The sequence below is a fragment of the Phymastichus coffea genome, unplaced genomic scaffold, assembly GCF_024137745.1.
Source record: "Phymastichus coffea isolate CEN01 unplaced genomic scaffold, Cenicafe_Pcof_1.1 PCOF00054, whole genome shotgun sequence".
In the NCBI taxonomy this organism is placed as follows: Eukaryota; Metazoa; Arthropoda; class Insecta; order Hymenoptera; family Eulophidae; genus Phymastichus; species Phymastichus coffea.
In genome coordinates, this window is record NW_026706865.1 from 1,691,066 (window position 1) to 1,715,233 (window position 24,168).

General features: G+C 36.4%; 4 protein-coding genes across 5 annotated transcripts in view; 2 read left to right on the plus strand and 2 right to left on the minus strand.

The window, feature by feature from the left end:
- Nucleotides 1–73: 73 nt before the first annotated feature.
- Nucleotides 74–2,106, minus strand: LOC131665799 (uncharacterized). Its single transcript, XM_058937925.1, has 6 exons — nucleotides 1,779–2,106; nucleotides 1,542–1,706; nucleotides 1,251–1,409; nucleotides 918–1,173; nucleotides 470–841; nucleotides 74–399 (listed from the first exon to the last, which is right to left on the minus strand). Coding segments are annotated over exons 2-6 (1,008 nt in total). The 5' UTR covers nucleotides 1,544–1,706; nucleotides 1,779–2,106; the 3' UTR covers nucleotides 74–180.
- Nucleotides 2,107–2,297: 191 nt separating this feature from the next.
- On the plus strand, nucleotides 2,298–6,115 carry LOC131665812 (splicing factor 3A subunit 1). Of its 2 annotated transcripts, XM_058937956.1 has the most exons (11): nucleotides 2,298–2,334; nucleotides 2,421–2,563; nucleotides 2,867–3,194; nucleotides 3,272–3,713; nucleotides 3,843–4,110; nucleotides 4,222–4,622; nucleotides 4,735–5,029; nucleotides 5,091–5,149; nucleotides 5,242–5,349; nucleotides 5,453–5,626; nucleotides 5,714–6,115. In XM_058937956.1, exons 2-11 carry the CDS (start codon nucleotides 2,446–2,448, stop codon nucleotides 5,813–5,815), a joined length of 2,295 nt encoding a protein of 764 aa, XP_058793939.1. In that variant the 5' UTR covers nucleotides 2,298–2,334; nucleotides 2,421–2,445; the 3' UTR covers nucleotides 5,816–6,115. The 2 variants fall into 2 exon arrangements, with proteins under 2 accessions (XP_058793939.1, XP_058793940.1); XM_058937957.1 differs by having other exon boundaries at nucleotides 2,320–2,563.
- Nucleotides 6,116–6,752: 637 nt separating this feature from the next.
- LOC131665811 (inositol 1,4,5-trisphosphate receptor) overlaps nucleotides 6,753–24,168 on the plus strand; it is a 33,699-nt gene continuing 16,283 nt past the window's right edge. Inside the window, exons 1-7 of the mRNA XM_058937955.1 lie at nucleotides 6,753–7,149; nucleotides 16,301–16,482; nucleotides 20,949–21,019; nucleotides 21,081–21,196; nucleotides 21,274–21,360; nucleotides 23,088–23,449; nucleotides 23,851–23,983. Of these exons, the coding sequence (XP_058793938.1) occupies nucleotides 16,385–16,482; nucleotides 20,949–21,019; nucleotides 21,081–21,196; nucleotides 21,274–21,360; nucleotides 23,088–23,449; nucleotides 23,851–23,983 (867 nt within the window). The 5' untranslated portion in view covers nucleotides 6,753–7,149; nucleotides 16,301–16,384. The remainder of the gene's footprint in view (nucleotides 7,150–16,300; nucleotides 16,483–20,948; nucleotides 21,020–21,080; nucleotides 21,197–21,273; nucleotides 21,361–23,087; nucleotides 23,450–23,850; nucleotides 23,984–24,168) is intronic.
- LOC131665813 (uncharacterized) lies at nucleotides 12,464–14,133 on the minus strand. The gene is made up of 8 exons (XM_058937958.1): nucleotides 14,027–14,133; nucleotides 13,823–13,940; nucleotides 13,486–13,753; nucleotides 13,288–13,422; nucleotides 13,132–13,222; nucleotides 12,864–13,000; nucleotides 12,641–12,773; nucleotides 12,464–12,568 (listed from the first exon to the last, which is right to left on the minus strand). The coding sequence occupies exons 1-8, from the start codon at nucleotides 14,081–14,083 to the stop codon at nucleotides 12,518–12,520; spliced, it is 990 nt and encodes a 329-aa protein (XP_058793941.1). The 5' UTR covers nucleotides 14,084–14,133; the 3' UTR covers nucleotides 12,464–12,517.

Sequence of the window (24,168 nt, forward strand, 5' to 3'; positions counted from 1 at the left end):
ACATTGGAACCTTTTTAACATAAATTTTAATTTGAAGGAGAAAGAAAGAAGTAATTGATTTCTTATTGAAATATTAAAAAATATATTTGATAATGGTGATCCAGCACTTTTTACATAAGTCTTATGATTTTTTGCATTAACAACTTACAATGTAAATTAAATTATACAATAATATTAACTTTAACTTTCTTCTGTATCTACTGTAAAAACGACTGTTCCAGCTTTATCGTTATCCTCATCGTCGTAAACTTCTTCGTAATTTTCTTCATCTTCAGAACTCGAATCGGAAATATTAGTATTTTGCCCGCGATGATTCCCTAAATTACTCGGTAAACCGCCTGTACTATGTAGTCCTAACTGTTGCGCTAAACGTTCTGCAGCATGCTTAGCTTGAATTTCCTGAAAATTTGTTTCGAATCTTGTAATAGCTCTAATGTTAAATAGTAGTTTTGAATATTATGAGTTTCACCTTTAGTTTTGCTTCATGTTCTTTTTGTAATCTCAAGGATTCATTAAGGTCCAATGTTTTTACAGCTCCATGAATAATGAGAGGTGGTGTTGCCGCAGTTACTTCCCAATATTTATATTTTTTACATTCCCTTTGTTTTTCTTTTTCAGGATCATGTACATTTGACCTTGTGGTTTTGTATGGCTTAAAAGGTTCCCTTTTCTTTTCATTTTCAGGATTTTCCACCTTACTTACTATATATTTTACATGCTCCAATTCTAGTGGATCTTGAGTTTTGAATGATTTTGCTTCTCTTATATCCTCCGGTTTTATTAAAGTATCATTTGGGACAATATGAATAATTTTTTTATTATGAATACCACTTCCAGTGGGCTAAAATATATATGTATTAATATAATGAAGTCCCATTTAAAAAAATAAAGGTAATGTGAATATTAATAAAAATCACCTGTGCAAGTATTTTTAAAGGATCAGTTTCATCATCACTGTCTAACTGAACCACAATTTCATCTTTAGATTTTTCTTTATAATTTCCAGTCCATTCCAATTCGCTCATAGCTGCTTTTCCTTCTGCAGCAATGTTGAGTCTGGACAATAAATTGGCAGCATCTTCAATTTTATTACGATGCTGAAGTTCACGTTCAATTTTTTCTTTGAAATTTAATATTTTTTCTCCTTTGTCTGGTAGTTTTGCAATAAACCTCCTGTTAATAGTTACAAACTTATCATTGTCATCAATTATAAAAATAATTTGTTAATCGTATTTATAAATTAAGCTTACTTATTAGCAAGTAGTTTATTTTGCCTTTCTAAAAGATCTAATAGTTCAAATTTTTGCTTATTACTCAAATCATCAATAAAGCCTTGGCTTGACTTTTTGGGCAAAGGTGGTATTTCGCCAGGTATTTTTTTGATAACTGGTTTAAAAATATTGAGTGACCTATGGAAATTAATTAATACAATTTTTTATTTTTTATAAAATTAAAAAAAGACCAACTAGTCATTTATAAATTTGTATTAAAAAAATTAATTGCGATTGATAAATGAAAGATCAATTATATTTGATACACACATTCTGTAAATATTATGCTGGATAAATTGCAGCTTGCAAAACTGTATGCTTCATTATTGATTAATCCGCAAAATATGACAGCATTTCAAAATCTTCACTTGCGGTGTCCGCTCTCGATACATCCTGCCAACAGCTCAACGTAGTGAGAACTGAACACTCAGAACACTGAATAGTCAACAGAGATTAATATAGGAATTGAACCAAACTGCAAAAATATGATTGGAGGCAAATACATACATATATGTATTACATTTGAGCCGACCTGACGTAAAGTCGTAATCAGGCTGGAATTTAGCCCTAATCCTGTATAGAATCTTTATAAAGCCCTGGTTAGGATACAACAGAGCACGGACCCGAGCTCGATCAAGCCTGACCAGACCCGATGAGCAACGGATTATTATCGATTCAACGATGTATAACTTTTATTTTATAATGCAAAGAAATTTCTTATTGCGTTGTGGCAGTAGTGTGGGTGCCGCGTCATTACATCCTGATTCAGTCCCTAGTCAGTAACAGTGACTAGGCCTTAATGTTCTGCTAAGGCTGCCTGAATAACATTTCTGGCTGGCCGCTGGAATCATGGAGACTGTTTACAGGAGGCGTAGCATGCCTATACCGCCCGTGTTCGAGAAAACCAAGACACAGTCCCAATGTAATTAGCTGATTTTAGCGCTGCGTGCGGTGCGTAGTTAGTGAACTACTAGAAGACTTACCATATGAGCGCAGCTTATCGACCATGGTACTGTAGTAGTATGTCTCTATGGCTGGAATAAAACGAAGCCGTTCGCATCGCGTACGTATATAGCTGTGCAAACGTCAATCTTTTTGAAGTAATGTTTAACAACGGTCATTGTTAATTTATTATTAAAAAATTTTTAGTGCGTTAAGAACTTGATCTACGAAGATGCCTGCTCTGGAAATTGCTCCAGGGCAAGCTCCTGGAACGGAACCAGAAGTCGAAAACAATGTGCCTTCCTCGCAACCAGTTGTTGGCATTATTTATCCTCCACCGGAGGTCAGAAGTATCCTTTTGCGAAAAAAGAAATACAAAATTAACTATCAAAAACTTATTCTATTGACATTGAAACACAGTTTTACAAATTTTGTTTAAGAATATTATGCACCAGAACAAGTTTTATTATCTTAATTTTACAAATTTCTAGCTTTGTAGGTTATAATCTATTATTTGATAATTAATTATTTGATAAACGTTTCTCCTATTTGTATCGATTTATTACTGTGTATCTGTCCTAAATATTATAATAATGATAAATTTTGTAATAAATCTAATGATATCTGTTTTTTCCTGAAATTAAAGTAATTAGATATCGTTGACAAGACTGCAAGTTTTGTTGCTAGGAATGGTCCAGAGTTTGAGTCAAGGATTCGACAGAATGAGTTGAAAAATCCAAAATTCAATTTCTTAAACACTGGTGATCCATATTACTCATACTACCAACATAAAGTTAAAGAATTTAAAGAAGGAAAAGGACAAGAGCCAACTCTTGGCGGAGCTCCAAAAAGTGTTCTACTGACAGCTCATCAAAAGCAACAGGAAATCTTAAAACAAGTGGAACAACCTTTTGTTCCAAAAGATCCTCCACCAGAATTTGAATTTATTGCTGATCCTCCTTCAATTTCTGCTTTGGATTTGTAATTTCTTAAATATCTATAAATCTGTATTGTATAACATTTAATCTATTTATTAATATTTAATATTTCATTTACAGGGACATAGTTAAACTTACTGCACAATTTGTTGCACGTAATGGACGTCAGTTTTTGACAAACTTGATGAACAGAGAACAAAGAAACTTTCAATTTGATTTTTTGCGTCCACAGCACTCCTTGTTCCAATATTTCACTAAATTACTTGAACAGTATACTAAAGTTCTAATTCCATCTAAAGATTTGATTCCTAAACTCAAGGAAGAATCCTCAAGTTTAGACAAAATTCTAGATCAAGTTAAATATCGATCAGAATGGATCAAGTATCAAGAATCACAAAAGAGAAAAGAAGAAGAGGAATTGGAGCGTGAAAGAGTAGCTTATGCTCAGATTGATTGGCATGACTTTGTTGTTGTAGAAACTGTTGATTATCAACAATTTGAAGTCGGAAACTTTCCTGCACCAACTACTCCAGATGAAGTTGGAGCTAGAGTTCTTATGCAGGTATAAACTTTAATTAGTTTTTCTGTTTTAATAATTGAATTTTTATTGTGTAACTTTATTAATTCGTTCAGATCCTCATGAAAACATAATTTATGAATGTAAAGTAATTGAATGTAACATTAATTACAGGAACGTATCGAAGATGGTGAAGATGTTGAAATGCAGATTGAAAGTGATGGTGAAGATGAAATGCTTTCTCGTGTAGAATCAGAGAAAGAACGTACTAAGGACAACAATCAAGTCGAAGATATGGAGGAAGATTCGAGCGATGAAGAGGATCTTGTACCACCAGGCGAGAAGAAAGACAAATCTCGCGATAGCGCCATGCAACCGCCACCGTTACCTCCTACTCCTGGCAACGTCGTCGTCAAAAAAGGATACGATCCCAAACAACACGGTAAATATAAAATTTCATAAATACATAAAGAAAATCTTCATTATAGTTTTATTAGTAATTAGAGTCATTTTTTAAATTAGTAATAATTATTTTTTATTTCTTTTTTTTCAGCTACCAAAATTACAAGACCAGTGGCATCGGATGAGTACCTTGTTTCTCCAATTACCGGCGAGAAAATTCCAGCAAGCAAAGTACAGGAGCACATGCGTATTGGTTTGCTGGATCCTCGTTGGGTGGAGCAACGAGACAAACATTTGGACAAAATGGCCCAAGAAACGGTATTTGCACCGGGTACAGCTATCGAAGCCAGTCTTAAACAGTTGGCCGAGAGACGTACCGATATTTTTGGTGTTGGTGATGAGGAAACAGCCATCGGTAAAAAGATTGGCGAGGAGGATAAAAAGAAGGATGATAAAGTTACCTGGGATGGGCATACTTCAAGTGTTGAAGCTGCTACCAGGGCTGCTAGAGCTAATATCACATTGGAAGAGCAAATTCATCAGATACACAAGGTAATTTATTAATTTATAATATAAATTAAATTAAAGTCACACCATTTTACATTGTACCAAAGTGTAAAATTGAATATATTTCACAATACATAATAACATAATATATTTATAGGTCAAGGGTCTTCTGCCAGATGAAGAAAAAGAAAAAATCGGTCCGAAACCGGTAACAAGTCGGCAAGCAGAGTTGACTCACATGGCTGCAGCTGCTTCGAAACCACAAGCGACTTTGAAAGCTCCACCAAAGCCATCTGTGCCGAAGCCGGTAATGCCTCAGCAACAACCAAATCAACCACCTCCACCACCACAGATGGCCATGCCACCCATGATACCACAGCCAATGATGGCTCAACCACCTATGATGATGATGGCACCTATGTCATCGATCAGACCTCCACCACCACTTATAGGTAAGTTCTTAAGATTTTATTATGAAAACGAATAATTATATGGTATTACAATTATTTTCAGCGCCACCGATGAATCCATTCATGCCGACTCCATCTATGCAGCCGCCTATGCCACCGCAGGTGAGTAATAGAGTCTGAGTAATAGTAATAAGTAATAAGCAATGATTCCTTGTTTGTTTGATATAGTCATTTAAAATCATACATTTTTGCAGATGGGTATGAAACATCCTGCAGAAGACGATATGCACGATCATCAAGCCAAGAGGTTACGAACCGAAGATTCTTTGCTTCCAGAAGATCAGTTCATTGCTCGTAATAAGGTAATTGATAGTTTTTAATTCTAAAATATATAAAAATATTCTAAATTATATAAATCATATAAGTAACGCTCTTGATAAATTTTTTTTTTTTTAAATCATACAGGGACCGGTACAGCTAAATATTCTGACTCCAATTATCAGTGATAAGCCAGAATGGAAGTTAAATGGCCAGACGCTCAGTCTATTGCTTCAAGTAACCGATCCAGTATCCACGATCAAAGTTAAAATTCACGAACAGACGGGCATGCCACCTGGAAAACAAAAATTGCAATATGAGGTAAACATTATAAAATAATTTTTTTAATTATAAATTGAATATTCATTTAATAAACGCTTTATTTATGACTTTTATTGAATATTGCAGGGAATGTTCTTCAAGGACAACAATACATTAGCATATTACAATTTAACATCTGGTAGCGTTGTAACTCTTCTACCGAAAGAGAGAGGTGGCAGAAAGAAGTAAAATGTATAACAATTTTAGATTATTACAACATCGTATCTTTATTTATGCTTAACTTGAAAATAATGTATAATCTTACTCAAGTTCGAGAAAGAGTATGTTAATGCTATGCGCTCTTTATCTTTAGTAATCAATCAAATGATATCAAATGATGAGCGCACACGCACACACAAATAAACACATTGTACATACACATATTACTTTTACCAAAACAAATGAAAATTTTAAGATCATAATTAGCGACTGTGTTCTCATTTCGCACCTTATCTATGTTAACGTAATAGTATGTTAAAATAAAGAATAGTTTTTACCACATATTCATTAATTATTTATTTTGGAATAATCGCAATATCGTAATTTGTCTTATTTATCTGTTTGCTATTGATGAGATTGCTTTAATTCTAAGTATTAGCTTGATTTGGAAATCAGATTCATGATTAGATAGGATTTAGTCTTTCTACATTGAAAGAAATTTTTAAAAAATGGCAGTCTATTGTGGTATCCATAAGATTTGAATTAGCATTTTCATTTCATACTTGTTGATTTATAATTCAAAAGAAAAAAATTCTAAGAATAATTTTTATATTGTTGAATATTTGCTACTTGCAAGTGTATTATTCTCTATAGAAATTTGGAAGTTGGCAAGAAATTCAAGAAATTAGTATGTTGTTTACATTAAAACACAACTTCAGCATAAACCTTCAAAATCTATATTAAGAACGAAAGATTTATTAACTGCCGAAACTCCACACTAGCGTAGTAAGCTTATAACAGAAACAAAAACTTCCTTTTCAAAATAATCCACATTACAATTGAATATTTATACCACTTACACCACGTAAAATTTCTCCTTCGAAAGAATGCATATTTCAACCTCCTATCGTCAAAATTCAAATGCACTTGGAGCACATGTGCAGGTATTTTTAAAAAAATGGCGCGTCCAATGACCACCCACTTCACTTCTCCCGCTTTTCTGTATGCTGTAACCAACACACACCGGCAGCAGCAGTAGCAGCAACAGCAGCCGAGCCGAGCTACTAGGCAGTAGGCAGTAGTGTCAGAGCGACAGTCTCGTCTGGCTGGTAATAGCTCTGCTCTTCTCAACACGGACGTAGAACGCGGTAACAACAATAACATCAAAGAAATCATCGTCATCGGGTCGCGAGTGTGTTTCCACTTACAAAAAGAAGAAGCAAGTGTTATAACGTGCACGTGTGTGTTGTGCCAAAGTAAGCCCGTACATCACGAGTATTCGCAAGAAAAATAGTGCAGTGTGCAGTCATCATATCAAACACACGAGCCGTGAAACGAGTTGCAAGAAAGAAAGAGTATGCGAGGTAAAGCACACACATATAAGTGTGACACGTATGCGTTGTGGATTGGGTAGGTTAAAACGCCGCAATACTCTGGTCGGATCTGCAGGCCTCAGAGGAAAAAAAAATATATACACACATTACGGACACCGATCGTTCTCTCTCACACACACACGTATTCATACACGCGAGTCTTGCATAATCATCCGATTCCAGAGTCGTTCTGTCCAAAAACTTGCTCTCTCACGTGATCGTATTACATGCATACCCAATCAATCGCTTCGCAATATCATAATGCTCACCTGTGTACAGTATGAACAATCAACTTACTTCGTCTTCGCGCACCTATCTCAGTTTTTTTCTCAATAATCACCGTTCCCAAAAATAAGTCGACGAGTCATTGAACGGCGCGCGAGAGTTCAATTGCGCGAATGTGACGGGAACATGGCGCGCTCACGCGAGAGTGTCCGCGAGGCTTTTATTTTTAACCTTCGGCGAGAGTCGCGCACGAGGAAGTAATTGACGGCTAATTGAGAGTGAACGCAACGAACGACTGATGATGGTGGGGATCCGGAGAGAGAAAAAAAGAGAACTTTCTTGCTTTTTTCATTCTACGTTGAAAGTGGGTTACGCGCGTTTGAAGGCAAAACGCAGTTATCGTTGCCGCCGACTAGGTATATATTAGCATCATGGTGTGTGCGTGTGTATTGTGATAACGAGATCCCTCCTCTTTTAACTTTCTACGGCATGGGTAAACGTTTTGACTGCGCGGTTATTTATAAGAGAGAAGCAGACTTGTTTGCGCACGCTGAGAGAGATCGACAAATCTGACACGCGTCGCGTTGAATCTTTGCGGTTTTAGCCCAATGCAAACACGTGGAGAATACATATTTGCAATTGATTGGTTTGCGATTATTACTCGTCGTGATGCGGTCGTTTACTTGGCAGCGGAACCAGCTTTGTTAGCAAGAAAATTGCGTAGTACGAAATTGTCAGGCGTAGCTTAAATCAGTCATATATACGTACTTAGACGAAGTTGAGTCAAGTTATTGTTCCAAGGGCTGTTGCATAAAACCATGCACGACCTTTTCAGCATTCGTCTGCTTGGATGTACGAGCACGTGCACTTGGTACCCGTCCATTCATACTTGACGAAACTCGTGGATAAGATTTTTTAATTTAGCCTATCATGCCAATCAAAAGTGAAATACTTTATACTGTATCTTTCGAATATTTGTTAGCTTCTATCGTTGTTTTATTTGCTGATCAGACGTACGAACATTGCGATTATGCAAGCGATTTGCTTCGTATAAAATTGTCAAGAGGAAAAAATAGAAATAGAATCTGTTATAGTAAGAAGACAGTAGATTAAAATTTATGTAAATACGAATGATTGTTAAAATTAATGGATTACGTAAAGAATAAGATCTCCGCGCGATGTAGAAAACAACGTCAGTTACGTTAATTTTCCAAGAGTTTGAAGCATCAATAGTGCTTTTCATGAAAATTCCTTATTGACACTGTTTCCCATACACTCTTTCATGCGATAGTTTTGTGTTTTAATGAGTTTTATCTCCTCTCTTATATACTGATGTCAGGATTTCAACCGATATACCGGGCTAAAAACAACTTATGAAGAAATTAATGGCATTCCTGTCATCTTAATAAACAATAAAATCTGTCAAAATTAAATGCAGTGAAGTGATTCATTATAAAATTCTCACTTACGCAATGGGTTTTCAATTTCTGTCTAAGCAGCCTGAGGCAACATTATCTTGTACATATAGACAAAATAATAACGATAAAATGCTATAATTCTGAATTATTGTTTCACGAGAGCAACTTCATTCAAATTATAGCTTTAAAGGTGTTTTACGCGTGACTTAAAATATTTTGTAGGATGCATTAGAAAAAAATCTTTGGCGAAGGCTAGTGAATATCGACTGGTGTTCTTACAATTTTCGAATTAAATTGCTGGATATTATTTGACACGCGATAATTGTTTACCCCTAGCAGCGAACCGATTAGAATTAAATATTCATTCAAATCGATCAGCAGTGAAAAGAATACGTAATGTTTCGTTGCTATAAAAATGGCGCTGTGTATAGTATTGTTTTCGAATGAATTGTTCTTTATGAAAAGCAGATCTTATACAATAAGTGCACTCCATTTGAATTTTCATTGCAAAATATCACAAAAATTATGGCAGAATTAAAAGATTAAAGAAAGTCATTGTGCTTGCGGTTATCAGTTTATTTATAGCAGTATTACAAATAATCTTTTCTTAGACTGTTTACACGAAGAGCAAATTACTTACTTTTTCGACTCTTAATTATTTTCTTGAAATATTCCGTAAACTAATATCATTGGCGAACATACATTATTAATAAAATTACTATATTATTTGATAAATATTCACGAGAATTAAGGAGCTTCAAATTGCAATGCGCGACTACTAACAAGTAAATTCTCACGTTCAGCATTGCACTTCAAATTAGGTCAATCAAAAGTTTCTTTCACGCTCTCAGCGTCGCGCTCTCGGGCAATAAACTTTGCAATTCCAATTTTATGCCTCTGCTCGAACGTTTTAATCCTACAAAAGGTATGAGCATTGAGAATCGCATGGTCCAACTAAGCAATTTAAAATTCCTAGTCTGCCTGGCTGAAACAAAAAAAAACATTTTTAATTTGTTTTTCTTATCATAAAGATAGCTTGTGATTGTAATAAACTGATAATTGTCATGAAAAAAAATAAACTCAAACCTTAACTTGTCACTGTTTTACTCATTACTACTCTTTTCTAAATTATCTTAAATATTGCGATTTTATCTATCATAATCGACTTGACGTAATACAAAATTTATTATAATATCCTAACTAAGTTCTAAATGAACATTTTAAAATAGTTAAAAAATAGTAACGATGGTTAAATCAAACTTCGTCGTAACGTTGCGTAAAAAATACATCAAATTATTTCATGGTATGTTTTTCAGTACAAATCTGCGACAATGTCGACAGAAACATAATATATGTTAGATGTCTTAACATAAAGAGTACGTGAAACACGAGAGAGTTGCCAGACACATTTCTGGAAAATCTGATATGTCAAGATAGTCATCTGTGGTGTCGTTTTCCCGCCCCACGCCTTCATATAATTGTTGATAGTCATTTTTATTTGTTACCGTTCACATTCGATTACGATATGTATTATTCATGCATATGAAATATCAATACAATATATACTGAAATCAATCATTCGCCAAGAAAGTTCATGCCAGTGACATAAACACGGTAAAGTAGTACGATACATTTTTCATAATCTGTAAAGAGCAAAAAATTAAATGTAGTAGTACACTGTGTTACGTTACGAAATCTTATTTTACCTCTCTACAAATCTCCATCGACAAGTTGACCAGAATTCTCGTAGTTAGTTTTCTAGGATAGTAAATGTCAAAATTATATTGATGTATCTATGTGTCGTTAAAGGGCGTGCTGACATTTGTGCACGGTTTTATTATACACATAAATTACTGTGTACAGTAACATAACGTAAGAATTGATAAACGCTAATTCACGCCATATTACAGTACACAATATTTTATGTCTATAATAAAACCATGCACAATTGTCCGCACGCCCGTTGAAGATAGTATATGCCAATTACTGAAGTATCTGCAAATCGTGATTGAACCTGATTTGAAATCGTTTGCCTTTTTTACCTATCTTTCAATTACAAAAATATGTACACTACTGTAGAGATCTAATATAAAGTGACATTAATTAAATAATCTTCGCGACCCATTTTTCAATTTTTTCAAATACATGTGTGTGAATCGTTATTGCAGTTTCTGAAACAGCGATTCTTATCAATTCATAAGCATTATCTAGATGAGGTATGTATGATTTAAAAGTACATAATGTTTGAACGATGTTAAAATTTTATTAAACCACCAATTATTTTTATTTTTTTCGTAAATACGGAATTAATCAAATCAAAATTTAGAACATGATATGCAGGTTATGGATATTTTTGTTCTGTAAAACTATGCATAAATCCCTATAGATTTTTTACAAGAAAATGTTTTATTTGCAATTTTCTTGAAAGAATATTATACGGAGACTTAAAAAGGATGTAAGTATATTGATGCTTTACGTAATTATCTAGCCGAGGGGTGTGATAAATTTTATAGTTAAAATATTTTCCCAAAATATGGGAAGACCACTGATGGAAATTTCTTAGGACGTTAGAAAATATCATTGATATAGAAATTCTTGTTTTGACATGTAATTCAATCTTCATGTTTACGAAAATCATTTAATAGTCCAATTTGGCTTTAATCATTATTTAGCAAAATATCTTTAAACAGTAAAACAAGGGCATAAAAGTAAAATTAAAAATTTTACAAGTAATTATAATAAAAAAATTATTTTATTTGTCTAAAAAGTAGCAAGAACTATTGTTTTAATTAGCTAGGGTACTTTTAACGATAAGTTTATCATATATCAAACTAAATGAGCAAATTGTGATTTATATGCCTTTTGACCAAACTATAATCCACACAATATAAGCCATCATTTAATACGATTGTCGTGACGCTCTTCAAAGTCGTATATTTTTACATTCTGATAAATATTGAATAAACTAAGGTTCAGATGAAAAAATTTGCTACTTATTTGCTAAAACTGAATTATTTTCAATATAGAAAGGCATTAATAATTGAATACACAAATGATCATTTCCAAGTTACTTTAATTATGCTTTCACTACTGGTATAAACTTTTGTAGAGCTTTGAGAATCTATCATTGTTCAGTCAATCAACTTTTTCTCTTTCTTGTTATATTGACTATTATTTTCATCTGTTAATAGGCAAGTTGTTCTTCTATTGCATTGTATCATCAAGCATCAGGAAACTAATATTCTTTATTCTGCTATTCTCAAAAGAATTATAAATCGTGAAGGTATAAGGTAATAGTTGTAGGCTACGTGATTAATAATTAACAAGTTAATTTAATATGAATAGAGTAATTTACAAAAATTTTACAGAAATGTTAATCAAGCTTTCTATAAATTTTAAGTTTGAAGTTAACTCATTTTTAATCAACCAAACAATAAGACGACCATAAATTCTAAGGTATTTTACACCATTCAGATTACTCTAGAAAATTTTTTTTCAACATTTTCATATGGTTTCCTGAAAATGAATGAAGAGTACATTTGTGGTATAAGGTCAACAACTATAATTTCCTTCAATAAATATGAAATCAGATAATTAGAGTAAAAATTTTAGTTATAAATTTTCTGATATGTATATCATTAATGAAAATCTATAGTGGATTTGTAAGTTTGCATTATATATACTGAAACTATTAATAAATTTGACATCTATAAAATTTACGTTAGAGATAAAAAAACAGTAAAATACGAGACTGCTTTTCTTATTATCTGTAAAATATGTCCATGAAGTTAAATAGCTTAAAATAGTTATTTATTCATTCGTTGAAATCTATTAGTTACCATGCCAAAAGTCACCATCGATAAGTCCAGTAGCTTTCCTCCAGTCAATTTGCTAGGAGAGTAAGAACGCATCATAATTATATGGAGGTAACAACAAATTTTCGGATTTGTCGTATACCAATTAGTGGAGTATCTAAACATTAAAATTGAGTCTTAGATTAATTTTATAGCTATTTTTATATTTGCTCATCTTATCAAATAAAAAATTGTTATTTGTACTCACGCAGAATAAAATATTTGCTCGCTGCTATCAGTTAATTGTTGACCAACCCAGCTCACGGAGAACAAATAAAGTGTTATGCCCGTTTGCAAAAAAAGTATTTCAGTCAGTGATAGAAGCTCATCCGATGCGTAAATTATCTGAAATGATTATCAATTTTAGCTTATGAATTTATAAATCCACAAGTCTATGTATATATGACTGTAATTGGTTTTTATTTATTTATTTTTTTCAAAAATGCATTTAGAAATCTCTTATACAATATACTTACAAAGGTAGTGGATATAGCCAATCCAGTAGTAGACATCAGTATGATCGCAAGAAAACATATATTGAATGAATCTTCTAACAGCTCAACAGATCTGTAAAACCAATATTTACCGATATTATAGTTTTAATAGCACATTTTCTGTTTTACCCTTAAAACCTTATTGCATCATTGTGCAGAATAACGATATCTATCAAGTTCTTTTGGCATTTGGTTCTTGCATAAATGCTACATAAAGGTTTTACTCCTACTTCTTTTTCTTTTAAAATATTAAGAGATGTTTCAATACGATAGCTAGAATCAGCAATAGAATATTTTGACAATTTGAAAAGATAACCATATTAAATTAATGTTTACCATGTCACGGCAAATAGTCCACATACATGCTTGACAGTAAGCAGATAGAATGATTCAAATCCACTAAAAAAGGGGAAAAAGAACGTATAAGCTGCTGCTGTATAGGCAGAAATCAGATAAATATGCTCAGTTTGATCGAAGAAAATGTAATCGGCGTGTAAAGGAGTTAGAAGTGGGCGTGTTCCATTTTCTGAAGGTATTATCAGGTTAACGACAAGAGGCAAAAATGGTTTTGATGAGCACACAATCCAAGTCATAAATACAAAAGCTAAAACGATTTTGTAAAACATTCATGAGATTGTACCATTTGCAGATTTCACTAGTTCTCAATACCTACCCATGTACAATTTAGATAACCAAAGCCCTTCTTTATTATATTGTTCTAAAATAGCACGTTCTTGTCTATTTTGTATAGCTTCCCAATCCCTAGAAATTTTTGAATACAACACTTTCATCTAAAACAAAAAAGTGCATTTAAACATTTTAAATGAGCATTACTAATTTCTTTAATTACGGTTGATTACTAGTTTATTAAAATTACCTTTCCAAGGCTAAAAACTGTTATACTAAATTTCATGCAACCAGCAGAGAAAAACATAATATGTACAATATTTTCTAGTAAAATATTTTTGTTTTCGTGTTTGTCGAGCAATATAATAATCTATGGATATCGAGTAATACATACGAGGTTTAGTTAATGTATGTGTGTGTGTGTATGATAAATATGAATTTAAATTTACCATTGGTATTATGAATGATAAATTAATTAAATACCAAATTAAGTGGCATAATTGTGTCCTACGTGTGCTATGATCAAACCATAAGCCTATTAACGCAAGACAACGTTTTACATACTTGAAGTAGCGTTTTTCGAAATTATCCATTTTTATAAATGTTGTATAAATTGCCGCTCGCTTTCACCGATATCGTTAGAAGCTATTCCGTATAACTAATTAAACGAGTTAAGAACTAAAAATTAATTCTCTGAGCTTGTTTTTAATATTTGCGGTTGATAATCAAACTTGTATGAAAAGTCCGGTTACTCATTTACACCATTTGAAGGTCACAACAACAGAAATATAAAATTTCGACTGAAATGCTTCTATACAAAAGGTTCATAGTCATCGCAATTGAAATTAATTATGTATGCGTTATCGTTCTTACTATAAAGTTTCGCTATGTAAAGTATACAAAGGATTATAGAGCTTCGAATAATTGTGATAACTCAATGAATGGAATTTTATTATTCACATATGTCTGCTATTTCAATTTATCAATAGGAGATTTGCCATTGTGTTTTATTGTGATATTGTTGACGTAATTGAATTGAGTCTTTTGATTTTGCAGTTTCTTTTACAGATTTTTACTTACATAAATACTTGAATACCTACGTAGTTGATTTGAGTAACGTTTAGTAATGTGTAAGTAAGCATGTTTGTTGGTTAATTTTAATTATAATCAAGTTTCGATAAGAATTATTTCAGTGAGCTTACGATACATATCGCAATCATAAAATCTATATGGAAATGTTTGAAAAAAACGTTAATCTTTGCAGATTTAATTAATTCGTGTACACCTTAGATAATAAACCCTTATTTAGTGTATCGTTTCAGAATAACAAGTTCTGATTTATTTATTATTATTTCCGATCTAAAGCTTTGGAATACGAAGTTTTCGTTCTTATTAAAATTTTACTGCTTATTTCTTCAGCTGGCTTTTTCATTGCAATTGACGCTGTAAAAACAATATGTATATTAATGTATAATACTCAGATATACGTGTTATTATTGGATGGAATAAAATATTGTGAATTAGAATGATTGTTATTGTTGACTAATACTCATGAATGAACAATAGTTTGGCTGAACTCATTCTTTGACTACGTTTGAATGGAGTTATGATATATTCATTAGCTTTACTCGCGTCATGTTTTATAGCTCTGCATTATTTTATCTAACAAATATGACTTCGGAGAAGTTTAAAGCTTTCCGATTGATTAAAATGATTTAAATGTGGAGTTTTAGTTTGAGAAGATGATAAATGACGATTGAGAACTGTTCTTCAGATTGCAATGGAAATAATTTTGACATAATGATATTTCAATTGGTTTGATCAGCAATATGAAATCAACCAAAATAACTTCTCTTATAATTGCAACTTTTGTAGAAAAAACCACGAATTTACAACTTTAAGTAATTTTTAGACCCTTTATATTTGTTTGAATTTTACCCGCTATATTCAGATACTCTAGATAACATTCGTTCTGCAATTTTGAAAAATAACACAGTTATTACTTAGAAAAATCTTTAAAGACAATTATATTTTTCAAGGCACATCTGCTGCGAAAGTATCTAACGAAATGAAGTGTTAATTAGTGCGTTCCACAAAAAGAAAAAGAAAAAAAAGAAAACCAAAACCAAGACATTTTCTTAAAAAAGTTCGATATTTGTCGTTTTTCATGTTCCCATCGCGAATACGACGGAATCTATTAATAAGTAACCTTGTGTGGCACTTGGGCGAGCTGTTGCGCACGTGAGCTAGAACGCTGTTTGGGAACGTTGAACTTTTATTGATAATCCCGCTGGCGTCATTGTCCAGGTATTGACGCAGTCAGATGATTCGTTGCAATCGGATCATCATCGAGCGAACGAACTGAACGCGTGAGAGCAAACGGAATAAAATGAAAACTGGCGTCGATTTATTTCTTCCTTCTTTTGAAAAGAATGTACATTTCGAAATAATATTTATCAATTGCTTGTAGTAAATGCAATTATCCTTAGAATCTATTGTAAAACTGTGTGTGATTTGCTTTCAGACTCGAGTGAAGATCAATGGCAGCCATGAAAGATCAACGTATCTGATACAAGCACGCAAAAAGAAGCAGCAACAGCCGTGAAAGATGGGCGAGATCTTAGGCTCGGCGAGTTTTCTTCACCTCGGTGACATTTGCAGTCTTTACGCCGAGGGCAATGCCTCCGGCTTTCTCTCGACCCTCGGGTAAGGAACAATACAGCGCTTGATTTTTTCGTTAACTGCGCGCGACGTCTTTTTTAATGAGAAAGTGGGCGGCTTTACTTTTTTTGTACGGAGTTGGCCTGGATATTTTTTTTGCTCGAGAAAGGTTTTCTTCTTTTGTCTCCTTTGATGGATTGTCCTTTGGAGCTCCAACTGATGGAAAACATTTAGTACGAGCTTAGAGTGAATATTTCGAAATTACGAACAATTTTAAATGAGCTCCAACATTTCCTCCAGCAAAAAGAAGGAACAAATTTTTCATTTTGAAGCTGTTCACGTGTTTGGTACATATCTACACTAATTAATCTTCTCGAATGCCTGGAATGTCCCAACGAACAAGATGATCGCTCGAAGCCTTTCACATATAATTAATGGTTATGCTATCTGGACTTGTCATTTCTTTTTATACCTTCGTGAATCGCAAATACGGCGAGCACTTGCAAAAGCTTTCTAACGAACGACAAACTACATTTTTTGCTGGGAAATAAATTCGTTAGAGTCGATCGTATATCTGGCATAATTCCAACATTCTCTTGGCAACCGTTGCGACACGGCGCCTGAAGCATCTAATTGGCTGTAATTAAATAATTAATCGCAGCTTGTTAGGTGGACCTTTTTTGTGCAGCGGAACGGAGATTGGTCGATTCACGCGATAAGCGTATCACGCACACACTTTGCTCTCGAGTGCTAACTAAATAATCTTTTGATCAAACGATAAACTTAATGCGCGCGTGTGATTGTTAGCACGGCGATAACGATCATGTTTACAAGTGCTTTATCAAGCTCGTCTTGAACGAGAGAAAGCCCACCAAAGTACACCGAGCTATCCGTCTAATTAGACTAGCCCGAGATCTTCAATTTCGAACGGAAGCGATTATCAGTCAAATTCAATGATGCATATTCGCATCGCTATACTTGGTCGTTTGTCCACAATGGGCAACTCGGCGCATATAAATTGTTCGCCTTTTTTTTACCCTCCCGTCCCGCGCGTCCATTATAAATAAACCAGGCTCGCGCGCGTCTTTCAAGGTGCACTCACAACAAATCTATAATTCTCGCTAACCTATTTTTACGCCGCTCCCGCGTTTAATAAACCGAGAGGGATGCGCTGAATATTTTTTTCGAAAAATCTTAATCGAATGATTTATTCTGTTCGAATTTCAGTCGCAAGCTTTATTTACACGACCTCGCGCGTCACTCTTTTTTCTATTTCGAGCTTGCACGTGCTAATATCCTTTTTCTCCTTCTCTTTCGCCGATGGCGGCCCTTCTCTATTTGCTTTTAACTCGAGAAAGAGTCTCGCCGTCTTTATTTTAGTCTCGGCGTACGCGGCAAGCCTTTTCTGCTCTCTCTCTCTCTCTCTCTCTCTCTCTCTCGTTCCTTTGAGCTTCCTCAAGGGCTCGATTGGCTTGATTTCCTTATCCCCCGCTGGCTATTTATTTTTTCGAACGCTCTGACGACGCTAATCTGTTGATTATGCATTCGCTGGAAGCGTTGGACTTAATAATACAAGGCCCCTCTTCCATTTTGGTCGTTGTTGTATATGCAGATCCTGTCAGCGCCAGGAGCGACCTCGCTTTCTTTGTACTCGCGCAGCTTTCGGCTGTCGTTAAGTTGAGAAGAGTTCTCGCCCGATGTGCGCTCCGACGTGGAAAAGCGCTTAACGACCTTCCCTCCCGTGTCGCCTATTTTCATTCTGTGTGTACTTCAATTGCACGAGCTTGGCTCTCTACTATTGTACTTTCGCCCAATGGAAATTGTTTGGCTATCTTTCTCGACTGCTTCAAGTTTCATTGCTTGTTTTTGCATCTTTTTGAAAGCTTCAAGTATTTGTCCGAAGAGAATTTGTTGAATGAAAACATGAGAATGCACGATTACAAAATTATAAAGCGAGAAGGAAAATGCGTTAGCAGTCATCGAAGATAATAACTAACTTTTAATCGAAATCGATAACACGTCAATTTCATCATTTCACACCTCTGGCGCGTCAAAACTCGGAAGTAAGCTGTCCCGATTTAACGCGATAGCGTCACACAATCGTCGGACGTCCGTTTGATTGTCTCCCGTTGGGGGCTACGTAATTGTCGACGTCAATACTACTCTCCGCGTTTATCCTCTGTTCTCTTATTCTCTTATCTGTTATCTGTTATTGGTTTTTTTTAATATAGTGAGATAACGATTGACTTCTGACTTGGTTTATATTTGAACAAAGATTTTCGAAAAATGTTTCTTCTCCTCTTTATTTGATTGTACGAGCCACGCTTGACATGGTAAATATGTGCTTGTAGGTTTATTTTGGTAACACAACGTGGCGGCACAATGTGTTCATGTGGATGAGAAACATTTGAAGAGCGGAAGTATTTCTCGTTGTTCTGGCTTACTAGGTCGTCGTTCTTGATACTAATTTATTAATCATATCACTATTCAGACGAATCTAAGCTATGATAAGCTGTATAACGTTCTAAGCACGCGTCCCCGTCGCCGTCGTGTCGTCATTTCACACCAAGTTGCTTCGTGTCAAGTATACAATACTTTAGTCAATTTTATGTACGAGCTCGACATCGAGTTTGCTCTATTTTTTGTATTGCTCTGTGGAATCATTTTATTGACGTGTCATTCGAAAGACACTTTTCAATACTAACGCCCGTAGCCTACACCTTTGTTTTCACTGTCCTCTTCGTTGCTGATTTTGCGATTAATCTACATCGATGCAAACGTGAACGAAAAGAAAACGAAGGAGAAATGAAGTAATAACTTTTAGAATTGATTTGTAGGTCAATTCATTCGAATAAAAAACGTGTCATCGTATCGCGCGATACACATCAATAAATGCTTTAAATAATCGAGAGTAAAGGAAGAAAGGAAGGAAGGAGATAAGGATGTAAAGATTAAATATCGAGCAACCTGTGATTTTGACCTTTCGCCCCACTAGCGCACTGGCGCGCGCGCGGCCACGGGCATCCGTTATGCCTCGATGAACAATTTTTGCCGTCGAGCGAGCGAGAGATGTGGAAAGCTTATTGAAAATTGATTTGAGCGGATATCTCGGATGCAATGCCAATATTATTCAATTTTCTAAGAGCGGAAAACAAATGGCACATTAGTCAGGTTCACTTGAATACTCTACGCTCGGAGATAAGTTTCATTATTGCATAATTCTCGGTTTATTTTTCCCCGTGAAATATTATTGATATCATTCCAAGTCAACAAATTATCATCAACCAATTCATTTCTGTTTATCGGTAATAGCAAAAACATTTCGGATGATATTCATTAACGAACCTCGAAATTTCGATGTAACATTCATTTATCTCTACCAAAGTCATTAAAGCCAGCAGATAATTCATCCCTCAACAAGAAGCTTGCCTTCCCACCGTCCATAGACTTTATTTACAGTTTAGCCTCGAGAACGCGTAGATCCGACGTGTTCTGGAAATACCTACAGCGATGTATCGACTTTTCCATGTCCTTTATGTACCAAGCTCGCAAATGTATTAGCGTACTTAGCCAAAGAGAATTAAATTTTTTATATCCAATGCTGATTTAAATGGGAAAAGAGGGAACGCACGGACGCCAGTTCACCAGCTAGCGAAAATCTTTTTTTTTTTCAAGTCATCGCGGCGCGACGCATCTCGAGTATTTCATTCCAATGCCGCAACCTGCAAGTTATTCTCGCGCACGTGCTGTCACAGCAACCAGCCTCCCCCCTTTCTTTAAATTCCACGAGCACCTTGAACTTTTATAATAATGTACGTAGTGGTTAGCGTGCAGCATCAGGTGTGGTCTCGCGCAGAGCGGGGAGAGAAGAGCCGATATCGACCCATGGCGTCGCCAACAACCGCATGCACAACCGCAATCTGCTGCACTGTAGATACATATGCACGTGCTTTTAAAGTTTTGTGGCTGCTGCCAGGGTTGTTGACTTTTCTCTTTTGTTTTCTAAGGCTTACTCTAGTTTGCGTTTAATCGTGAATGTTTTTTCTTTGGCAAACGGTTCTCGAAGGACAAGCGTTTTGAACTAGATGTCGTGCAAATACTGTTGGGACACGGTATTGCATCGGACGATTGTTGCTCGATGCGGATAGCCGTGTTGTGGATTGTTTTCGACGAGACCTTCGCGAGTATGAGTAGTGGAAAACGCGCATGGTCGAACGCTGACGTTTGTCAGCTGCAATGCGAAGCAATGCGAATCCATCAGACTGTCAACAATGTCCAGAATACTTAGAGCCCCATCAGCTCGTCGCATTGACCGTGAGGAGATCCGATGATCGAGCCGTAGACGTCGATCTAACTGTCAGCGTGCTCCGCCGTACAGAGGCAAACGCGACGTCAACTAGCCGTTTACTCGATACTCGGGCTACCAGCCAACAAATGCTTTCTATCTTAGCTCACGTAGCCGCCGATGGATTGGTAATTTATTTGAGGATCGCACGCGCGTTTGATTGCAGGTTGGTCGACGATCGATGCGTCGTGTGCCCGGAGGCTGGCGACTTGAGCAATCTACCGAAGAAATTCCGAGGTACCAAGACAAGGAAAGGCCGAGTTGGCGATTGAAGTAACGCCTTATTTTTCTCTTGCAGACTGCCTATTCAAAATATGCCCTATGAACCGATACTCGGCCCAGAAGCAATTCTGGAAGGCCGCGAAGCAGAGCGCCAGCTCGACTACCGACGCCGTTCTACTCAAGCGGCTGCACGTAAGTGTCTTTGGCTGGTTTGCCGCGCGAGCCGTTGGCCTCCGAACTGATGTTCGTAATGCGTTTGCGCTTTACAGCACGCCGCCGAGATCGAGAAGAAGCAGAACGAGACGGAAAACAAAAAGCTGTTGGGCACCATCGTCTCTTACGGCAATGTCGTTCAGGTAATTTGCGTTGCGAAACGGAATCGCCTGGGAGGCAGCAGGAGGCAGCCTTTTTCGTCTCTCGCTCTCAATCATATCCACGTCTCTCGGCATATTCTTCTGTAGGCGGAAGCAGCTGTAAAATCCTTTCAAATCTTTCGGAAGCGGTTCATTTCTATTTTTATCCGAGGCTTATTTCGCTCAACGGTGTCGGCGATTAAACCCGACATTGGCATTGTTTCGAACCCAAATAAACGTACTAATGTTTCGACTCATCGTTTCCAAAAGCACAGAGCGAAACTCGCGATCGTTGTGTTATCGTTTGTCATAAACACATGTGCACACATTGAGAAAGCCAACGAGTTTATGCGAAAGCCGAACGAATGGAAAGGCACGCAAAAGTGTCAATCGAAGGCGTCGACGTTTATTAAAACGAGTGTAGCCATCGTCGTCGTGTTTCGGATTCCGTACGAGGTCGCGCTGACAGAGAAGCAATTAATTCAGTCGCCCGCTCTCCTATTTCTAGGATTGTTGAATCGGGCTTATCGATTATTTTCAGAGGAAGTTTTGCCCCGGATATAACTTGCGTTTCATTGGAATGTCGACTGCGGGAGAGCGCCAAATCGGCTTTATTCGCGGACGGATAATAATTTTTTCATTCACTCGCTTTTTCATCGTTTCGGACCAGTTAATTCATTTTATGATATTTGTTTAATTGAAAATGCGCTCGACTTGATTAATATTCAACATATATTTTCATCCGTTAACGGCATACTCAAACTCCGTCAGAATTAAAAGAAAAATTTAGCTTTCAAGCTCGAGTAATTCCGTGACTCGTCACGCACTTTCGTATGCAGAAAGCTTGAAAAGCTCATCCGCACGTCAACGACTGCCTAATGACGCTGAGTTTACATATATCGTACGACGACGAGTTTTTAACGAGGCGATGCTTCTCCCTCGATAAAAATTGCCTCTCGCGTGGAACTTGGCGTCGTCGAGCTTCGCAATCATATTTTTCTCCTCTCCTTTGATTTTTACGATCGGTCGAGCTTGTTTAGTCGTCCTCGTAAAGAAACGTTATTTTTGAAGAAAGCACGTAACTCGTTCGTTAAATCTCGGCATTGCAAGCGCTCCGAGTCAAGTATCATGCTTAGAGATATTTGAATAGGGGTAAGCTCATTGAAAACAGTGCGTTAATAATACGTAAAGGCTTCTTGGCGATGTATTCAGCTCCAAACGCATGCTCTCATACGGTTAATGCTTATTGCAACATTGCAAACTCGGCGATATTGCGCGAATGTTTCACAGAAAGGACACGCATGTGTGTATACGCGCGATAAAATGAAAATGTCGGTTTTGCTTCTGCCTCGAAAAGCTCTCTTGGCAATATCTCAGCTCTTTGATGCGACGTGGCGCGCAGATTTTCAAGGCCTTTTTGCGAACGCACGCGCAGTTTGCAAGCTCTTCTCGCGAATATTTCGCCAGACATTACATCCGACTGACAGACGTTTACGCATATTCGATATGCGGAAGAAGTGTGACGGTTCCTTATGTCCGCCGCCGCTTATTCATGAAAATGCAAAAGTCAGTATTTCCCGTGGTATTCGCCGATGGTTTGGAAATCACGCGAATATTTCCGTGGCGTTCTCGCGCGCGGCAGCGTAACGCGCGTCCGCGCAAACCTCGGCAATGCTTCGAACAACAAACTATGCGCGCTAACTGCCGTTCAAACGCGCTGCTCTTTTCAGCTGCTGCACTTGAAATCCAACAAATATCTAACGGTGAACGGTCGTCTGCCGGCGTTACTGGAGAAAAATGCTATGCGAGTTTATTTGGACGCGAACGGCAACGAAGGCAGTTGGTTTTATATAATGCCGTTCTACAAGTTGAGAAGCGACGGCGACAGTGTCGTCGTCGGTGACAAAGTCATACTCGAGCCGGTGAACGCTGGTCGTCAAGGCTTACACGTAGCCGCCAATTTCGAATTGAGCGATAATCCAGGTTGCAAGGAAGTCAATGTCGCCAGTGCTGCTACATCGTGGAAGGTTACGCTGTTTATGGAACACAGGGAGAATCAAGAGGAGATACTTAAAGGTGGAGATGTCGTCAGGTGAGTTCTCGTTTTTTCGCACTTCAAGATACCTGTGCATACATATTCCGTCGGAACAATTCCATTTGTGAAATTGAACATGAAAATTTGGGAGTATCAACGGGCGATAGCGCCGTCGGTTTGATGCAGTTGTCGAATGTGTCGTTATTTTCCTTACATAAAGAGCCCTTGGCACTTTCTCAACTTCAGGAAGAATTCCACAGCTTTTTTCTCTCTGACTTATATATTTGGTTCTCTCTAAGATTACCTTCGACTTTGCGGAAATTACGCGACACGCCAACGAGAATATCGTGACTATCAAAACAAATATGTCGCAACGTCGATAATAAAGAACTTTGACGCGATTTCATTGACATTAAAAACTTTCCCAGAACTGAAACGTCATTTCACGACTTTCTCAGGTTATTTCACGCCGAGCAAGAAAAGTTCCTTACGATGGATGAGTACAAGAAGAAGCAGCACGTGTTCCTACGCACAACGGGACGGACAAGCGCAACCGCGGCTACAAGCAGTAAAGCACTTTGGGAAGTCGAGGTATACCAAAAGAACTTTTAGATCGGCTGATAAATTTTGCGCTTGTACTACTTGACAAGTAGCAACGTTTTTGTGTTCGTAAAATATAGTAGGCATGCGATTGTATTTATTGATTGAATTGGAGGCGCGCGCTTGACCGTAGATTGCTCATTCGACGCGGAGCGTTGATTTTGTCAATGAAGCTC

Excerpts from the sequence above, each read along its gene's own strand:
- LOC131665799 (XM_058937925.1), bottom strand. Across the intron at positions 842-917 it reads CTTTAAAAATACTTGCACAG|CCCACTGGAAGTGGTATTCA; the intron begins GTGATTTTTATT and ends TATATATTTTAG. Across the intron at positions 400-469 it reads AACATGAAGCAAAACTAAAG|GAAATTCAAGCTAAGCATGC; the intron begins GTGAAACTCATA and ends ACAAATTTTCAG.
- LOC131665812 (XM_058937956.1), top strand. The coding sequence starts at position 2,446 with ATGCCTGCTCTGGAAATTGCTCCAGGGCAAGCTCCTGGAACGGAACCA. Across the intron at positions 3,195-3,271 it reads TCAATTTCTGCTTTGGATTT|GGACATAGTTAAACTTACTG; the intron begins GTAATTTCTTAA and ends TTTCATTTACAG. Across the intron at positions 5,150-5,241 it reads AGCCGCCTATGCCACCGCAG|ATGGGTATGAAACATCCTGC; the intron begins GTGAGTAATAGA and ends ACATTTTTGCAG.
- LOC131665813 (XM_058937958.1), bottom strand. The coding sequence starts at position 14,083 with ATGTTTTTCTCTGCTGGTTGCATGAAATTTAGTATAACAGTTTTTAGC. Across the intron at positions 13,754-13,822 it reads GTTATCTAAATTGTACATGG|CTTTTGTATTTATGACTTGG; the intron begins GTAGGTATTGAG and ends AAATCGTTTTAG. Across the intron at positions 12,774-12,863 it reads GAGCAAATATTTTATTCTGC|ATACTCCACTAATTGGTATA; the intron begins GTGAGTACAAAT and ends TTTAATGTTTAG.